Raw genomic sequence first — 18408 nt, 5'->3', positions numbered from 1 at the left:
GAATCATCTTAGAGACACAAAATTATAGCAAAAAAAAAAAAAAAAAAGGCTTCTCTCCTGATGAGAACTCTTACGATTTACTCTGCATCTGTGTTTATTATCTTTATCATGTTGTACATTACATCTCTAGTATTGATTTATCTTAGGGCTTCCCGGGTGGCTCAGTGGTAGAGAATCCACCTGCCATTGCAGGAGACACCCATTCCACCCCTGGGTCGGGAAGATCCCCTGGAGGAGGAAATGGTAACCCATTCCTGTATTCTTGCCTGGGAAATCCCACGGACAGAGAAGCTTGGCAGGCTACAGCCCATGGGGTCAAAAAAGAGTCAGACATGACTTAGAGACAAAAATTTATTTATCTTGTAACTGGAAGTGTGTACCTTTTGACTACTTTCATCCAATTTCCCCACTCCTCAGTTCAGTTCAGTTCAGTTCAGTCGCTCAGTCGTGTCCGACTGTTTGCAACCCCATGAATTGCAGCACTCCAGGCCTCCCGGTCCATCACCAACTCCCGGAGTTTACTCAAACTCATGTCCATCAAGTCGGTGACGCCATCCAACCATCTCATCCTTTGTCATCCCCTTCTCTTCCTGCTCCCAATCCCTCCCAGCATCAGGGTCTTTTCTAATGAGTCAACTCTTCGCATGAGGTGGCCAAAGCATTGGAGTTTCAGCTTCAGCATCAGTCCTTCCAATGAACACCCAGGACTGATCTCCTTTAGGATGGACTGGTTGGATCTCCTTGCAGTCAGTCCAAGGGACTCTCAAGAGTCTTCTCCAACACTACAGTTCAAAAGCATCAATTTTTCAGTGCTCAGCTTTCTTCACAGTCCAACTCTCACATCCACACGTGACCACTGGAAAAACCATAGCCTTGACTAGACAAACCTTTGTTGGCAAAGTAATGTCTCTGCTTTTCAATATGCTGTTTAGGTTGGTCATAACCTTCCTTCCAAGGAGCAAGCATCTTTTAATTTCATGGCTGCAGTCACCATCTACAGTGATTTTTGAAGCCCAGAAAAATAAAGTCTGACACTGTTTCCACTGTTTCCCCATCTATTTGCCATGAAGTGATGGGACTGGATGCCATGATCTTAGTTTTCTGAATGCTGAGCTTTAAGCCAACTTTTTCACTCTCCTCTTTCACTTTCATCAAGAGGCTCTTTATTTATTTATTTTTTTTAATATGGAACGCTTCACGAATTTGCATGTCATCCTTGCGCAGGGGCCATGCTAATCTTCTCTGTATCCTTCCAATTTTAGTATATGTGCTGCCGAAGCGAGCACTCAAGAGGCTCTTTAATTCATCTTCACTTTCTGCCGTAAGGGTGGTGTCACCTGCATATCTGAAGTTATTGGTATTTCTCCCAGCAATCTTGATTCCAGCTTGTGCTTCCTCCAGCCCAGCATTTCTCATCACGTACTCTGCATATAAGTTAAATAAGCAGGGTGACAATATACAGCCTTGACGTACTCGTTTTCCTATTTGGAACCAGTCTGTTCAGTGTCCAGTTCTAACTGTTGCTTCCTGACCTGCATACAGGTTTCTCAAGAGGCAGGTCAGGTGGTCTAGTATTCCCATCTCTTCAGAATTTTCCACAGTTTATTGTGATCCACACAGTCCCCACTCCTCAGCCCCCAGTAACTACAAATCTGATCCCCACCCCCCGCATGGGTTTGGTTGAAGTATAACTGACCTAAAACTCTATGGTAGTTCTTGTTACAACATAGTGGCTTGACACATTTCAAAATGATCACCAAGATAAGTGGTTACAACATGTCACCTGTATTCCCCTCACTGAACCTTTAATACCAGCTGACTCATTTATTTTGCAACTGGAAGTTTGTACCTCCTAATCTTTCTCACCTATTTCTTTCCTCCCACTACCCCAATTTTGCCGCCTTTTTGCCCTCTGTATGTATTAATCCATTTCTGTCTTGTTATATGCTGGAATGTAGGTTGTTGTTGTTTTTTTTTTTTTTTGAAGGAAGGGACTCTGTTGTTCTCTTACATGTGCCTGGAATGGCGACAGTCACGTTGCAAAAGCCCAATCAACATTTGTCATCCACAAAAATAACGTTCCTAAAGAATAAAGGGGGAAAAAAAGTAAATAATAAATACTGCAACTGCTAAAAAAAAAAAAAAAAGAATAAAGGGAAAAAAAGGAAAAAAAACATAAGATAGAAAACTCTTCACTAGGGTCCAGGAAGATCCCACATGCTCCTGAACAACTGAGCCCGTGCACACGACTTCCGAGTCTGCACGTCTAGAGCTCATGCCCGGCAACATGACAAGCCACTGCTATGAGAAGCCCATGTACTGCAACGAAGTGAAGCCCCCACTCGCCACGACTAGAGAAAGCCCACGATCAGCAACGAGGACCCAGAGCAGCTAAAAAAATAAAGAAAGGAAAACAAAATGTTTTTAAAGACTCACCAAAATAGAGATGAGGAGATTTGGGGTTGAAGACTCAAAATGGACAAAGCTGACATCAGATGTTAGTCTAAACTACCAAGAGTCTTCAGGACCAACTAAGATTTGGTGCTTTTTCAATTACTTTTAACACCGTTACTGTACTTTTAACACCATGACTTTGCTTTTTGCTCCCCTGGCTTTTAAGTTGGAAATTGTCGGGGTTTATGCAAATGTAATAAAAGGGAAAGTCTTGGACTTTTATTGGCAGGGATTTTTTTTTTTACACCACCCACTGTCATAATTGATTACATGCTGTACCCTGATGGAAGAACAGAACTTTGAGGCCAATAAAAAGTCACAAATACATGGTAAACCATCTGCTTTGTCCGGCGACTGAGAAATAATAATGTGAGCAGTGATCCAAGCAGGAAGGGGCTGCCAGTCCAACTGTGCCCAGTCCTCCATCAGCTTGATGTCTGAAGGTGCAAGGAGATTTGTTTTGGCAGTCACTCTGCCAACATCTGACATCTGTCACCCAGAGTTCGCCATTACTGCTGCTTCCAAAAAATCATATCTGCCAGTCAAATGGCTTTTCTACTGATGGATGGTGGAAGGAGGCCTTCTCAGCCTGCTTCTGGGAAACTCCCCTTTATTTGAATACATGTATCCAGTAATCCCTTTTCATGCCTCGCCTGGTAGCCTGTCACTTAGTGGGGGAGAGAACTTCCCTTAAGCCCAAGTTCATTGCTGTTTGGGAGAACGGTAGCAGAATGAAGCGGATACTGTGGACAGAGCAAACGCTTATGGTTTCAGTGCCGTGGCTCAGACCAGTCTCCTCCATTAGGATCTACAGGAAAGTGATACCTCCCGTCATCCCTGCCCTTTTGGAAAGTTAACATTTGCATTCGTAACACCTTTAAAAATAGTTGACAAGGTACTTGATGTGTTTGCATATACAGTTACTACCCACTGGAAACTGGTTCCAGGACCTTCCTCGGATACCACCATCTGCAAATGCCCAAGTCCCTTATACAAGATGGTGCGGTATTGGCAGATAACCGTGCACATCCTCCCAGACACTTTCGGTCATCTCTAGGTTACTCAGAATACCCAGCATGTAAAAGCTCTGTGAATAGCTGTCAGCACTCTGCAGATTCAAACTTTGCTTTTTGGGAGAGTAAGTTACTCAGTCGTTTCCAACTCTTTGCAACCTCATGGACTGCGGCCCGCCAGGCTCCTCTGTCCATGGGATTCTCCAGGCAAGAATCCTGGAGTGGGTAGCCATTCCCTTCTCCAGGGGATCCTCCCCACCTAGGGATCAAACCTGGGTCTCCTGCATTACCAACAGATTTTTCTGTCTGAGCCACTAGGGAACTTGCTGGAATTTTTTTCTCAAACATTTTCGATCTTTGGTTGAACCTGTGGATGTGGAAGGACTACGGTCAGACACTGCTTGAAACTTCCAGTATTAGGCATTGTACCTACACTACCTCATGTAATCCCTTTAATAATCCAGCATCTTACAGTTAACAAGCAACTGCCCTGGGATTCAAATATAGATCCTCTTGCTTAAGTGAAATGGCCTCTCCGCTACGCCATCCTGACTTTTCCTGTCACTGTGACAATCTGCATGAAATGAATAAATGTACAACACTGTCAGCAACACTCCAGGCGGAGCAAGCATTGTTGGGTCTTGGTTGGGAAGGTTCCCCTAGAGCCAGGAAGAGTGCTCAGGAAGACCCTAAAATCCTGTTCTCCTGGCCCGAGTATCTGCAAAGATTTAGGGTGTAGAGTGGGTAAGGCCATAGGAAGTACCATATTGAAGCAGATCGTCCCTACACTCTTTTCTTGTTTTGCTTTTTAATTTTTGGTCACACTCCACGGCATGTGGGACCTTAGTTACCAGACCAGGGATCAATCCTCTCCCCGTTCACTGGAGGACACAATCTTAACCTAGGGACCACCAGGGAAGTCCCCCATAGACTCTTCATTCTGATTCTACAGGGCCACATAGGAGACAGAAGTGAATGATTGCTGTCAAAACATCTGAGGCATCAAGACTTTCCAGGAAGGTACTGACCGAGGTGTCCAGACTCACTGAGCCCAGCCACAAACGGAAACCCACCCAAGCTGAGAGCACTTTCCCTATGTCAAGGCCTGCATTGCTGAGTGACCCTACGCTGAGAACAGGGTTCTCAGCCCTTGCAGGGTTCAGGTTATCATATCCACGGCAGGATACTTTTGAGATAGTAATCAGTGTCTCTCCTCCAGCATTTTTCCCTTGCATTTTTTGGCCCTTTATCCCATGTCCCCTTTTCAGGGAAGAGGAGGTGCCAGAGAGCCAGGGAAATGACTATCTCTCCTTGGAGGATAAAGGAAATAATCTTGACATAAGCAAGGGCTTGGGAGACTGATGAGGTCTTCCCTGTCCCCTGGAGCAGGAAGATCCTCTGGGCTGAGCTGTCATTGTTCAGTCACTAAGTCATGTCCAACTCTTTGTGACCCCATGGACTACAGAACACCAGGCTTCCCTGTCCTTCACCATCTCCCGGGGCTTGCTCCAATTCATGTCCATTGAGCTGGTGATGCCATCCAACCATCTGTGAACCCCTTCTCCTTCTGCCTTCAATCTTTCCCAGCATCAGGGTCTTTTCCAGTGAGTTGGCTCTTCGTATCAGGCAGCCAAAGTATTGGAGCTTCAGCATCAGTCCTTCCAATGAATATGTCATGACGGGAGTCAAGCTTAACATGCCCGAGGGCTGGATTTGGTCCATAAATTACTTTTTGCATCTCCAAATTAGACCCTGAGAAGAACGGCAAGAAGTCATGAATAGCACCAGCCCATCCCAGGAGAAGTCAGAAGGCAGCAGTGCTGAGAGATGCTGGGGAGGCAGCTACCAGTTCTGCTCACCTGTGGGAGGGAGGTGTCGCCCTACACCTGCCTGCCAAGGTTCTCTCTGCAAGTTGCTCCCGCCTATGGCATTAGTGCCACCTAGTGGAGTTCCCAGGAAGTTGATACCCACCAAGGCCAGAGGATGACGGGGCCCAGCTTGCGTGTTCAGTTGCTCAGTCGTGTCTGACCCCTTTGCGACCCCATGGACTGTAGCCCACCAGGCTCGTCTGTCCATGGGATTCTCCAGGCAAGAATACTGGAGTGGGTTGCCATGCCCTCCTCCAGGGGATCTTCTCCACCCAGGGATCGAACCTGTCTCCTGCGTCTCTCCAGGTGGACTCCTCACCCACTGAGCCACCTGGAGTAACGGCCAGAGTCAGAGGAAGTCACCACCAGTGAAACGGAAGCTGTGTTTTGGATAAGCATAGACACCAAGTTTCCGTGGGATGCTGAGGCAGAGCCCCCAGTTTCATCTGCCTGCCTGATGGGATCCTGATGGAATCTGCCCCTCAACAGCAGGACATCCCTGAGCCCAAGCCATTAGCTCAGAAAGGCCGGCCATATATCTCAGGAGGAATTAGGTACATGGGAATCCCAAATCAATGTCTGCGGTGGAGTTCATCCTTTTCATGAAGGTAGCATCGGTATTCACAGTGTTTAAAATCCATTATATTGTGTGTGCTCTTCAAGCTAGGAATATCTTCCCTTCACTTTTTTTTTAATAAGGAACAACAATTTTGATCAGAAAGCTAGCAGACAGAGGACTAGTGTCTCAAAAAAAAAAAAAAAGTCTATTTTCCATTCATTTTTAAAATCACTTCCCATCCTCTTATTTCTGGAGAAAGTCAAGCTCTGTTTACAGACTCTACTGCGTGTTTCCAAATGTATTTTCCTAAAACTCATTTGCTTGAGCAAACCCATGCATCTTGTCAGAAAGCACCCGGAGCCACCCGGGGCATCGGCGTTTGCCGTCAGAGCTCTGTGCCGTCTCATGGAAAACCTCCTAAACCGGAGGGCGTGGGTTATGTCTGCTCTGCTTTTCCTTGAAGGCCAAGTGTAGTTGGCCCTGCACACGCGCACTGGCCACGGCCGGTCAGCTCTTTGTGACATGCTGAACCTTCGCACCCACTGTCACCACCAATCCTGCGGCCGTTGTTGCCGTAATGACAGGGCAGAAATGATCCGGTGTAACACCCAGCTCTGAACACTCTCCTCACAGCAGCAGGTTGAGCTCAGGCAACTGGAACTTTTCATTTTAGTGTGACCTCTGTATCCCGACTCAAAGCCCCAGATCTCTGCAAAATTGTTTAAAAAAAAAAGTTCTCCCTAGAGCAGAAGCAAGTGAAAGTGTTAGTCACTGAGCCGTGTCTGACTCTTTGTGACCCCACTGCCTGTAGCCTGCCAGGCTCCTCTGTCCGTGGGATTTTTCTAGGCAAGAATACTGGAGTGGTAGCCATTTCCTTCTCCAGGGGCTCTTCCTGACCCAGGGATTAAACCCAGGTCTCCTACATTGCAGGCAGACTCTTTACTGTCTCGGGAAGACCAAAACATCTGGGTCTTAGACGGGGCACCCGGATTGAACCCGGGCCCCCTCCTTGGGAGTGTGGAGTCTTAGCCACTAGATAAGACCTGGGATTTTGACATCTCTGCTCCATCACTATCTTCCACTTGCGGAAAGGACCCTTGCGTCCTTTTCATGAGGGTAACATCGGTGTTCACGGTGTTTAAAGTCTGAGATTTTCCAAGTGTCAGATGAAATGGGTCTGAGAATGTGTGTGAAGGGGCCAGTGGATGGATCCCAAGCCAGCTATGCAGGGTGAGGCTTCGGCTTCCTTCCCACCTTCAACACCCAGAGCCCAGAACGGGAGAAGCCGGCCGCACTGGACGGTATTTGGGAGGAGAGGTGCTGAGTGTTATTAACAGACAGGACACAAGCACTGCGGGGCACACAGATGGGGGAGGGGAGGGGAGGGAGGGACCTGGCTGCACTGTCGGTCGTGCAGAAGAGGATTCCAAGGATGGTTAAGAGCAGCAACCAACGAGAGAGGCCTTGGAAACTCCCAAGAGGCCCAGCGGACGCCACTAGGCAGAAACCCAAGAAGAAAGCTATGCCTGCTTTCCTCCAAGAACACTGTAAGTGCACGGCGGACGGAGACAGAGGGGAACTTCTGAGTCCTTGTAAGATGAAGCATTCTATGGAGTGGAGTTACTAGGGGATAACAGGGAGGTGGCTCATCCGGGCTTGTCCCTCCATGACCACCGTTACCCTTCCTGCTTGCAACTGAGGTCAGAATTAAACTGGAAAACAGCCTACAGTGACTTTTCCCTGCCTTAGAGACTAGGTTATTATTTTCTGTCTCTGCAGCTCTATTTCCTTTAATATTTTATTGTTTAACTCTCATAGAAATTCACATTTTTAAATTTTCACATTTAGGATTTTTATGTTGTAGTGTAACTGATTTACAGTGTTCTGTTAGTTTCAGGTATATAGCAAAGTGATTCAGTTATACATTTATCTTTTACAGAGTTATTACAGAGTATTGAGTAGAGCTCCCTGTGCCATACAATAGGTCCTTGTTAATTGTTTTATAACATACAGACATGTATCAGTATGTTAATTCCAACCTCCTAGTTTATCCCTACCTACCACCTTTCCCCTTTGATAACCATAACTTTGTTTTCTAAATTTGAGTCTGTTTCTGGTCTGTGAACAAGTTCATTTCCTTTTTTAAGAATCCACATGTAAGTGATATCATATGGTATTTGTCTTTCTCTGTCTCGTTTACTTCACTTAGTATGATCATCTCTAGGTCCAACCATGCTGCTGCAGATGGCTTTAATTCCTTCTTTTTCATAGCTGAGTAATATTCCATTGTATATATGTACCACATCTTCTATTCAGTGACTTTAAAAGAGACAGGTAACTACAGAGAAAATGAATTTTCATAGCAACAGCAAACGGGCATGACCCATCACTCTTGGGAAAGAGGCTAGTCTGAGTTTCTGAGGTCATGGAGCAACTGGCAATTCGTTTAAGGGTGGCCATTCCCACCCCTTTCCCAGGCTCTGCCTCACCACCCTTTCCTCCAAAGCAGCGGTGGTCCTTAAGGGAGGGATACAGAGAGAGAATCAGGAATCAGGTAGGAGCCACCAGGAAGCAACCGGAAAAGCTGCAGTGGTCTGGTTCTCCATGGACACGCCCCACCCAATTAGAGATGGGGCTTCCCTGGCAGCTCAGTTGGTAAAGAATCCGCCTGCAATTCGGGAGACCTGGGTTCCATCCCTAGGTTGGGACGATCCCCTGGAGAAAGGAATGGCTACTCACTCCAGTATTCTTGCCTGGAGAATCCCATGGATGGAGGAGCCTGGTGGACTACAGTCCATGGGGTCACTCAGACATGACTGAGCGCGCGCGCGCGCACGCACGTGCACACACACACACACACACACACACACGCAATCTTAAGATGGCACCTCAGAAGCCAGAAGATGCTCGCTCAGACCCAGGAGTGAAGAGCCGGCAATAATCAGGAGATAGCATCTGAGGTCAGTTATGATAGCAGTGACTGACGCGCCTCTTGAAAGTGGTCTGAGGCTCCGGTTTTTTACAAGAGGGTTGCCTGGGTGATCCTTGTTTTTTTTTTTTAAATAAAGGCCATCAATGGCTTGCACCCAAGTGACACATTTAAATGACCCTTCAGGTTAGGATCCACATTTTACCCCAACACCAACTATGGCCAACAGAGTTCTGACCCAAGAAGGCTGTGTTCCACACTGAGGACTGCTGGTCTAAAAAATAAGTCAAAGAGCCAGAGACCTTAGGTCAAGGTGAGTTTATTGTCCAAATAGCATAATCTAATTGCATCCAGAACCATTTTCAAATCCATCTTTAAGCTAGTCAGAAAAACAGGTTATTATTTTTAAAAATCACTTAACACTGAAAAGATAGGACCTCAGAAAAGGCAGCTTGACTATACCACGTCACCATCATAGCCAATACAACATTTTTTTTTCCCATACTTCCTAAAAACCTTCTGTGTATACTGATCATGCTACTTTAGCACTTGCTCGCACGCCGACCAAATAAACACCCACACCTCTTATAGAGTATATGGTGAGAGATTAACATTGACTCGATATGGCATCACACTCGTTTAAAGCAAAAAAAAAAAAAAAATTATAATAATAATAAAAGAAAGTCAAGGACGAGAAACTGTAACTGAGAGAGAGAGATCTGAGGTACATGGTACAAGGGTAATGAACATAATGGAAAAAATCCAATGGCCCCGTGACACGCTGGGGATTTCAGAGGTGGTGAGCAGTAAGAAACAGAACCAACTTAAAAAAAAAAAAAGGATAGGCATCTGTGAAAATACACTGGCTACTGTAATGGCTACAGTCAGTAAGGCACTTTTTTCCCCCCCAAAGTAGGCTGCAGGCAAAGGAATAAATGCGACAGCAAGAGCACGCGTGTACACGTCTGCCGAAGGCTTCCGGAAACCTAAGCCAAGAAATGGGTCTGAGGGCCCAGGTGAGTCTAGAAGCAGAGACACCGGGATGCAGAACAGTGGTTCTGGAGGAAAGAGACTGTTCCAGGTTGTTTATTAGAATCCAGAACCAGGAAAAGCCGGATGGGATGAAGAAGCCATGAACATCCTAATGAATTTCCCGCCTTGTTTCACACCAACGGGTGACGGGAACCATGCCGAGCCCACAGCTGAGGAGCCTGCGTTTGTTCTAAAGCTACAGGGCGCGTGTTGGGTAAGGGACTTCACCGTCTCAGCACTGATTTCCCTTTTAAAGCTATTCTTGGGGTTGGACTGTCTCAAAGATAAACACGGAGGAACCCTTTTGGCTTAGAAGCCAGCTGGCTTACTCAAGATTTCCTGCCCATTCTTATCTCCCATTCCCACTCTACCAATAATTCTCTCTTCTTGAACTAGAAAAATCAGTATATTTACATGATATAAGGTGCACGTCTGTTTCTTCTCCCAGCCCTGTCCCCACTGTGGCCCATGGGGAAAACAGTCTGCTGCCCTCTTTGAGAAAAAATCATCCAGTCCTGCCGCCACCCTCATCGGGGAGTCCCAGGGCTCCTGGGACCCTCAGGGGTGGGTGGCAGCCTCCTCGGAAGGGAAGACCCCGATGCCCGCAGCCAAGGGCCGCCCCTCCCGAGTCACACATGCCCGACTCCAGTGAGGACAGGAGGCAGGAGGGGGCCTCTGAACAGCCCACCGTCCAAGGGGGACCTGGCTGGGGGACACTGGCTGCTCAGTGGGGTGGGGACAGTTCCAGAGGACAGTCTCCGTGGACAGAAGCCCCTTCTCTCAGCCTGGAAGTGGGGGGGTGCAGTCTGCTGAGGCACCCATCCCCTGCCCCCACCTGCAGGCTTCTCGGCTGCGATGAACAACCCACATGGAACTGACTTATGTTCAGCATATATTTTTGGCATACGAGGATTTTCACCCCCTAGGATTTGGCCAAAATAGGGGAAGGAACAAAATTTGGCCAGCGAGGGGAACAATCAGTCCCCACTGATGGAGAAAAAACAAACAACCAAAAAAAGAAGAAGAAAAAAAAAAACATAAAGAGAACAAAGTGAAGGAGAGATACGATGACAGCAAGGTAGGAAAAAAACCAGAATAGGTTGGAACCTCCTTCACGGGAGGAAAGAGAAAAAAAAAAAAAGAAATGCACCTGAACTCCTCTGGGACAGAAACTCCTACCGAGGAAACCAAGATCCAAGATCCGAGGAAAGGGCACAGGACAGTTCAACAATGCCCGGGGCCCGTCTTTTGTGTAAGGAAGGAGCAGGCAGGAAAGCAGAAGCTACCTAGCACCCTTCCCACCTGCAATCCTACGCCTCCCATCACGCTAGGCACAAGGTGGAAAAGGAGAAAAAGCTAGAAGGTCCCAGGAACCCTTAGGGCTCCAGGGAAAGTGGAGAGTGAGAGACCGCAGGGGGATCTGTTGGCCTGTCTCGTTCCTTATTCCTCTCACTCACTGCTCCCGTTTGAGCTGAGCAGCTAGTCACTGTTAGAAGGATCTATACCTCCCTTTCTCTTTAGGTCCCAAGAGTCTCAAGAACTCTAGGGCCCATGCTTGTCTCCACCACACAGACCACCCCCCAACCCCGGTTTGCCCAGAAGAGCAGCCTACGCAGGATGGCCTCTTGATAAAACACAGGCCGCTCAGCCTTTCTCCTCCAAACCTCAGAATTCACCGCCCACTGGCCCACCAGGAATCCTGAGCATCTCAGGATCACGTAACTCACCGAGTCCTGAAACCCTTCTAACCCACGTCAACGGAGCCTGACTCACCTGGGATTCCATCTCTGGACAGAAGCAGCCTGCCCACGTGCCTTCAACCACCGATCCGATACTCACCCCGACCCGCTTTCCCGATCATGCCAATTCAGCACACGATTTAAAACCTGAAAACCATGCAGTGCCACTCAGCGAGGACCACGCCCTTGCCCCAGCATTTTGCCTGTCACAGGCCAGACAGGTGGGAGCAGTTCCCGTGGCAACCCTGCCTGCCGCAGGTTCAGACCTAGGAAACCCTCTGAGATCATCCTGAAGGGGGCAGGGGCCGGGGAGGGGTGGTGGTGGCTGCCAGCATCCAGGAGAGAGAAACTTGCGAGAGAGAGAAACATGCCGAAAGAAGGGAAACCTCCCAGGTGAAAGGAGAACTAGAAGCAGGTGTGCTTTAGAAAGGCCCGCCCGATGAGGCTCTCTGAACAAACAGCCTGCTGGAACTGTCTGGTACCCAAGTGCAGATGCTGCGTGCCCAGCACACAGCATCACTCAGCGCTGTGTGTTGGCCTTGCGGGGGAGGGGAAATCCCTTGGTCCAATTGCATTTTTTCCATCATGATGAGGATACCGGAGTCAGAATGGAAGCCTGATGACCTTCACCGCTGAGGAGGTCTCTGGGCGTGAGACCCTTACCTTCCATCGGGGAGAGGCTGCGGCCCCCTCCCCCCTCCGCCTTCCCTAACTGATGGGCTCCCAAGCAGAAACTGTACGGTTGTGAGGTATTAATGAAAACAAAAATGTGAACCATTTTCTTTCGTAGCTATTGATTTTGTCCAGTAAACCTGAGGTAAAGAATACTCTGTCTTTGAAGGATGTGATCAGAGAGGGAAAAAAAAAAAAAACCCATGAATACGCAACCAGAAGAAAACACACTATGTATGGAAGAGGGCTTTTCCAGTACGAAGAACTCCTATCTCAACCAACTACTTCAGGACTTGGAAGTTTAAGCAGTAAAATAATATATTATAAAAATGTTTATATAATAGCAGCACACTCGGTGAAACATTACAGCTAGGTACTGTTAATGTGGATAACGATGAATGATCTTAGCTTCTTAGCAGCGCAAAAAAAAAAAATAATAAAAAACTGAACATAATAAAATGAAAAATAAGAGACCCTTAGATTTTTCTCCATCTTAAACCCTCCATACTATGAAACAAGGCAAAATCTGCGTATAAAATAATTCTTCAGAGTAGCCTTGTTCTGATCTTATTTTTTTTTTTTACTTAAAAAGGCAAATATTTTAATAGCTTCATTACCTGTCAATTATAATTGTGCAAAAAAAAAAAAAAAGTTGGTGCATCAACCTCTCTGCTAACTGAATGCCTCTAAGACGTGGAGAGGAAAAAAAAAGTTCAAGTACGCTGAATGCAACTTTGCAATGAAATCAACGACAAAAGAAACAAAACGGAAACGGGAACAAAATGCCACACGGATGACCCGCTGTCTGTCTTTGCACCAGCAATCATGCTTCTTTCCATGTCCAAAGGGGACGTATAGAGGTGGGAATTAAGATCCTTGTGTGCCATCAAAATGGTTACAGATCTCTGCTTTTAGGAATGTTGTCATAGGGATTTCAGCGGAAGGGGATGTGTCTTGAGTCCCTGGAGGGGGAACCCAGAGAGTGTTGGATACAGGACAGCAACCTGACCGGAGGGGGGCGGCAAGAGGGGAGGGGACACAGGAGGAGAAAGGAGGCCTCTAGTCTGTATGATTTGCATAAACCAATCCATCTACCCCCTCGGGAACAATTTTTCAAAGTGCTTTTCGAATGGAATGGTTTATACCAACGCTCACCTGTGGACCGGACATGCCAATCAGCACCAAAAAAAATTAGTTTTTTTTTTTTTCCCTAATGAGGGATGCCAAGGTCACATTACTCTCTTGAACACCTCAGGAGAAAAAAAAAAGTTCCAGATCGCACCCTGGGGCTCCATCTGCCTCCATTTCACGGAGTTTGTGGGATGGCCCATAGCTAGATTGCCCCTTTAAGATAAAAATGGGGTGGTATCTGCAACGAACCAAGTTTGGAAGAAGAAGCAAGGTATCGAAAAACATGAGAAACCCAGGATCCAATCACCTGTGTCCAACGGGCAAAACAGAACATCTCTTTTAGGTAGCAGCTACTGCAGACAGCAAGACTTGTCACTAGAGACCCAGCATCGGTCCTGACTTAGCAATAAACAGTTGGTTGGGAGTCGGGCGCTTCTCCATCCAAAATGGTTCGATTGCGCTGAGATTATTCGTCACTCCCTCCCCATCCTGTCCCTCCTTTATTTCTAATTCCTTCTCAAGTTCATTGCTTCGCAATCCAATCCTGCCATACATGGCATCCGCAGTTCTTCCAAATTATCCTAACAGGGGTACATACGTGCTAGTTCATAACATGGAAAAAAAAAAAGTCTCTAACTTGTTCCCATAGTGCAGGCGTATATTTTTCTCTAGCTACTCTGCAGGTTTTCCTGTAAGCATGTTACTATGACTTTTAACATCAAACAGTAACTGTTGGCATATATAAGGGATTCCCTTCTGTTGTACTTCAAATAGGCACCAAATGCTTGTAATGATTTCGTTTTTATAGGACCTTTATCTCTCACTTCTAAAAGATCTTTCAATAGAATCTAGGTGGGGGCAGAATTTTTTTTTTTTTTAAAGTTTCATCCTAAAACGTAAGAGAGCCAAATACAACCAGAGAGAAGGAGAGAGCAGATTGGACGCGCCCCTCCCATTTGGCCCGCCCCACATCCTCACAGGTCGATATCCCGAACATCTGTAGGGGTGCTGGCTTGGTCCAGCTCATCCTCCGACTTGGATCCGTCGCCCTGGTCCTGACGGTACTGCTGCAGGCTATTCAGCAGCACCACCTCAATCTGCTCCTGGCAGGCTTTGAGGCAATCCTAGAAGGGAGAAGCATCGAGACCAGAGCCGTTAGCAAGGGTAACAGGACACAGAGCAATCAACAAAGAGAACACACATGATTCAAGCCCACCCAACTCCACACTCCAGTAGGTGGTGGTAGTTTAGTCACTAAGTAGTTTCTGACTCTTGCGACCCCCTGGACTCCAGCCTGCCAGGCCCCTCTGTCCATGCGATTTCCCAGGCAAGAATACTGGAGTGGGCTGCCATGTCCTTCTCCACTTTCAGTAGACAGAAAGTCAACATGTACAAGAGGTGCGTCCTCCTGGTGGCCGGGGAACCACTCCAAGTGGGCTCCATAGGCCGGCAGCATCCGCACCACCTGGGAGCTAGTTAGAAATGCAATTCTCAGCTCTCTCCGAACCAGCCGCATCTCAGAATCTGCATTTTAGCAGAAGCCCAGGCAGCGCTGGACAAGGCGAGGGGCCATTTACAGCCATGCAGCACCTGGGAACTCAAGGACCAGCGAGATGCTTCCTGCTTGGGGACACTGCGTGGTGAGGGGACAAAGGCGAAGGCGAGCCCTCCAGACAGTGCGACAACGCTAGACCACCCAAGGGACAGATATAAGCGAAAGGACTAAACTATTCTGAGCCTCACAGCCACTGCAGCAATGCTCATAAACAAGCCAATTTGTCTGTCCGCTTATTTACCATTCCCTTAACTCTCAAAAAATACAACACACAGTGTTTACAAAGTTCTGGACACTTGAGCCGTCTAATTCGGGAGAAAGCAAAAAGAAAAAGCTGCAGCACTGCTTTGAGATTAGTCTATATTTGGAAGGGAAGATTCAGGGTTTGTCAGCCGCAGGCAGGAGCTCCTCTAAACTGGGTGACATTGATACAGCAGTAATTAACGGGTGTCATCAGGGTGGGACGGTGGTTGGCACTAGCAACCGGGGTGTGAGCTGAAGTAACTGTTCGTAGCAGATACTGGGTAGGCCAAAAGGTTCATTCGGCTTTTCCCGTAAAATGTTATGGAAAAATCTGAATGGACTTTTCGGCCAACTCAGCATCTCCCGACCTCTCTACTCATCAAGCTTGGTTTCCTGGCACTCTTGTAAACGTATGGAAAATATGTGAACTCCACTCTGCCTGGGTCTTTCCACAGTTTCATGTATGTTCCCCCTGTGTTTGCTCCACCATGCAATTTTCACTGCCCAGAGGTTGCAGTCTGCCAAGCACACAGGCATTATCTCTATTTTCCAAAGATCTAAAATAAAGTTGGAGCTCCTAGGAAAGTTTCCATGCCCCCATATTTTCCTTTTGTATCTCTCAGCCACCGTACACTGTTAAACCATAGCTTTTTAGGAAAATTAACATCTGGAGCGACAGCAGACCCAGCGCTGAGAGCAGATATGAAATACCACTCAGAATGAGTGAAGAGGGACAGAGGGAGGTGGCATCTGCTGTTCCCACGGCCAGACTTGTGGGCACCACTGAGTTATTCTCCTTCTCTGTCCTTGGTTTCCCCGTTTGTAAAGTAAGGCTCAGGAGACGTTCACAGAGGGAGGATCAATGGAGATGTCTAGATGAAGCTCTAATCATTCGTTACAAAGAGGAAGTCTTGGAATCTGAAAGAATTTCTGAGGTTTCTCTGAAATGAGGTACGAGTGAGCATTTGCTCACGACAGGTGACGGGGGCAATGGGACAGGCACTGGGGATGGAGCATCCAGCAGGGAGGCTGACTCTTTGCAACCCCACGGACTGCAGCACGCCAGGCTTCCCCATCCTTCACTATCTCCTGGAGTCTGCTCAAAGTCACATCCATTGAGTCAGTGATGCCATCCAACCATCTCATCCTCTGTCGCCCTCTCCTCCTCCTGCCCTCAGTCTTTCCCAGCATCAGGGTCTTTTCAGTGAGTTCACTCTTCCAATCAGGTTAACAAGGCACAGACTGACAACAGTCAAAACTGCTCTGGCTGGTCCCCTAAGAAGCTCCCCCGCCAACCATTGACTTTCCTTCCTCCGTGATTCTGTTTCTGCATCAACGCAACTGCCACCCAGCAACATGATGAACCCAGGACGCCACGATCATTTCTGCATTAGCCACACCAGCAGCTGAGACAGGCGGTCCTCTGAACATGGGGATGGGGCTCCAGAGAGCTAAGCAGCTTGATAGGGGGCCAAGGACAGTCTCCCTGGGGGTCACCCAGGTGCCTGCTCTTCCTGGTATTCAGGTTTCCCTCCCAGCAGCCTGAGACCCTAAAGAAACAGTTCTGAGAAAGTCCTTCAGGGCGGGGCTGGTACACCACGCAGTCACTTCTATGGGACTTCGAGATAACACAGGCATCGAACGTCATATTTATGTAACTTGCAGCCCCAAACCATTTTCCTGAATAAAATGAAGAAAGATTTCACACAAAACACAGACTCTCCTTCCTCCAGTCAATGTAACCATTTTTGACAGTGGCCAGCTCTTCCTCTTTGATACGTCTTACTTCAAGAGAAAAGGAAGGACCACAGCAGTTGTCCCAGCAATGAGGATGGAGCAGGAAGCGAAGGCTCTCAGGGGTCAATTGTGTCCCCCATTCCTAGGAAGCACTCTGACCCTCCTCTGGTTCCACTGCTGACAGCATCCCAGTTTCAACTGTGGGACCTGTCACTCTTGGCTAGATGAAAACCTACCAGAGGGCAAGAGCTCATTTTGCATAAAGGATGCTGATGTTCTCTGACAGTGGCATGAAGCTAAGAAATCAGCCTCCCTCTTCCTGGAGAACGGAGTTCATGCCCTGCATTTCTTTCCTATAGTTTTTTTTTTGGCCATGCAGCATGTGGGATCTTAAGTTACCAGACCAGGGATAGAACCTGTGCTCTCCGCAGTGGAAGTGCAGAGTCTTAACCACTGGACCTCCAGGGAATTCCCCACTCCCTGCATTTTAACACCTTCCTTCAGCATCGCAGGAGCCCTTCCCCTTGGTGGACTTCCTAAGACTGTGTGAATTTCCTGTGAGCTGCTGGCAGGTGAAGCTGGAGGGAGCGTGGGCTGGTGCCCCTACCTGCAGCAGACCTGCACCCCCACCCAGTCCCCCCAGCCCCAGTCCTGCCCAAGGGGCTCTCAATCTCCCCAGCAGGGACCAGGGTGGAGGGTGTGACCCAGAGGGAGGAGGCCAAGCCTATGGATGGAAACAGACAAATAGACAGGGGACAAGCTGCGGAGCCTGAAGGGAACAAGAGGCAAAGCTGCGAAGAGTGAGGGCAGTGTTTTCCTGGGCCGGGTTCTTGGGGGTGATGCACATAGATCCTTACAGAATCTGAGGACTAGGGGCTCCGGGGGCACTGTAACAGCTAGCAGCCCTCACTTCCCAGCTTAGAGAACCGAACTGGAGCTGGCTCGTCCCCCAGTCACATGTAGTCAGAAGTTAAACCCGGCCTTCAGAGGGCAAGCTTCCTATTCCAGAACTCTCTTCCCACTGCACCTCTCTGCTCCTTCCAGGTTCCAAGGAAAGACAGACCAGAGAATCTCCAGGAAAGGCAGACACAGCCCAAGAGCGGCCTGGAAAACCCCCAGGACAGCGCCTCAGATGAAAAGACGCCCCGGGGCCCTCTGCTCCTCAGCAGCCTCCAAAAGCACCAGCCATTGTGTCGAGATGCCCCAAATTAAGCTGATTAGAAGGAGGGCCATAATGCTCGTCTGTCAGCCTGGACAGGTGGCACTCCCCAGCGCTGGGGGTCGGGCAGGCCTCCAGCCCCACGAGGCTGGGCCCCCTCCCCCCGCAGCCCTGACAGCCGCGTTTGTGATGCCGGGCTCCGTCCCCCCGGGCCCCGACTTCCTCCGCTTGCTGGCTCCAGCCCCGCGCCCTGCACCCTCCTCGGCCTCGGTGAATGGGCTGCGGAACTGTTACCATCGGCCCCCAGCGTCGCTGCA

At 48.2% G+C, this 18408-nt stretch overlaps 1 protein-coding gene and 1 non-coding gene across 2 annotated transcripts in view; both read right to left on the bottom strand.

Moving 5' to 3' along the window:
* Positions 1-1179: 1179 nt before the first annotated feature.
* LOC122680961 lies at positions 1180-1286 on the bottom strand. Its single transcript, XR_006336869.1, has one exon. It is a non-coding gene; the product is annotated as a U6 spliceosomal RNA (small nuclear RNA).
* A 7840-nt stretch (positions 1287-9126) lies between these two features.
* Positions 9127-18408, bottom strand: part of CCND2 (cyclin D2) — a 28391-nt gene continuing 19109 nt past the window's right edge. Inside the window, exon 5 of the mRNA XM_043880717.1 lies at positions 9127-14521. Within this exon, the coding sequence (XP_043736652.1) occupies positions 14372-14521 (150 nt within the window). The 3' untranslated portion in view covers positions 9127-14371. The remainder of the gene's footprint in view (positions 14522-18408) is intronic.

Source organism: Cervus elaphus, chromosome 22 (genome assembly GCF_910594005.1).
Source record: "Cervus elaphus chromosome 22, mCerEla1.1, whole genome shotgun sequence".
NCBI lineage: Eukaryota > Metazoa > Chordata > Mammalia > Artiodactyla > Cervidae > Cervus > Cervus elaphus.
Note: the sequence above shows the minus strand (reverse complement) of the source record. Positions and strands in the feature narration are given on the sequence as shown.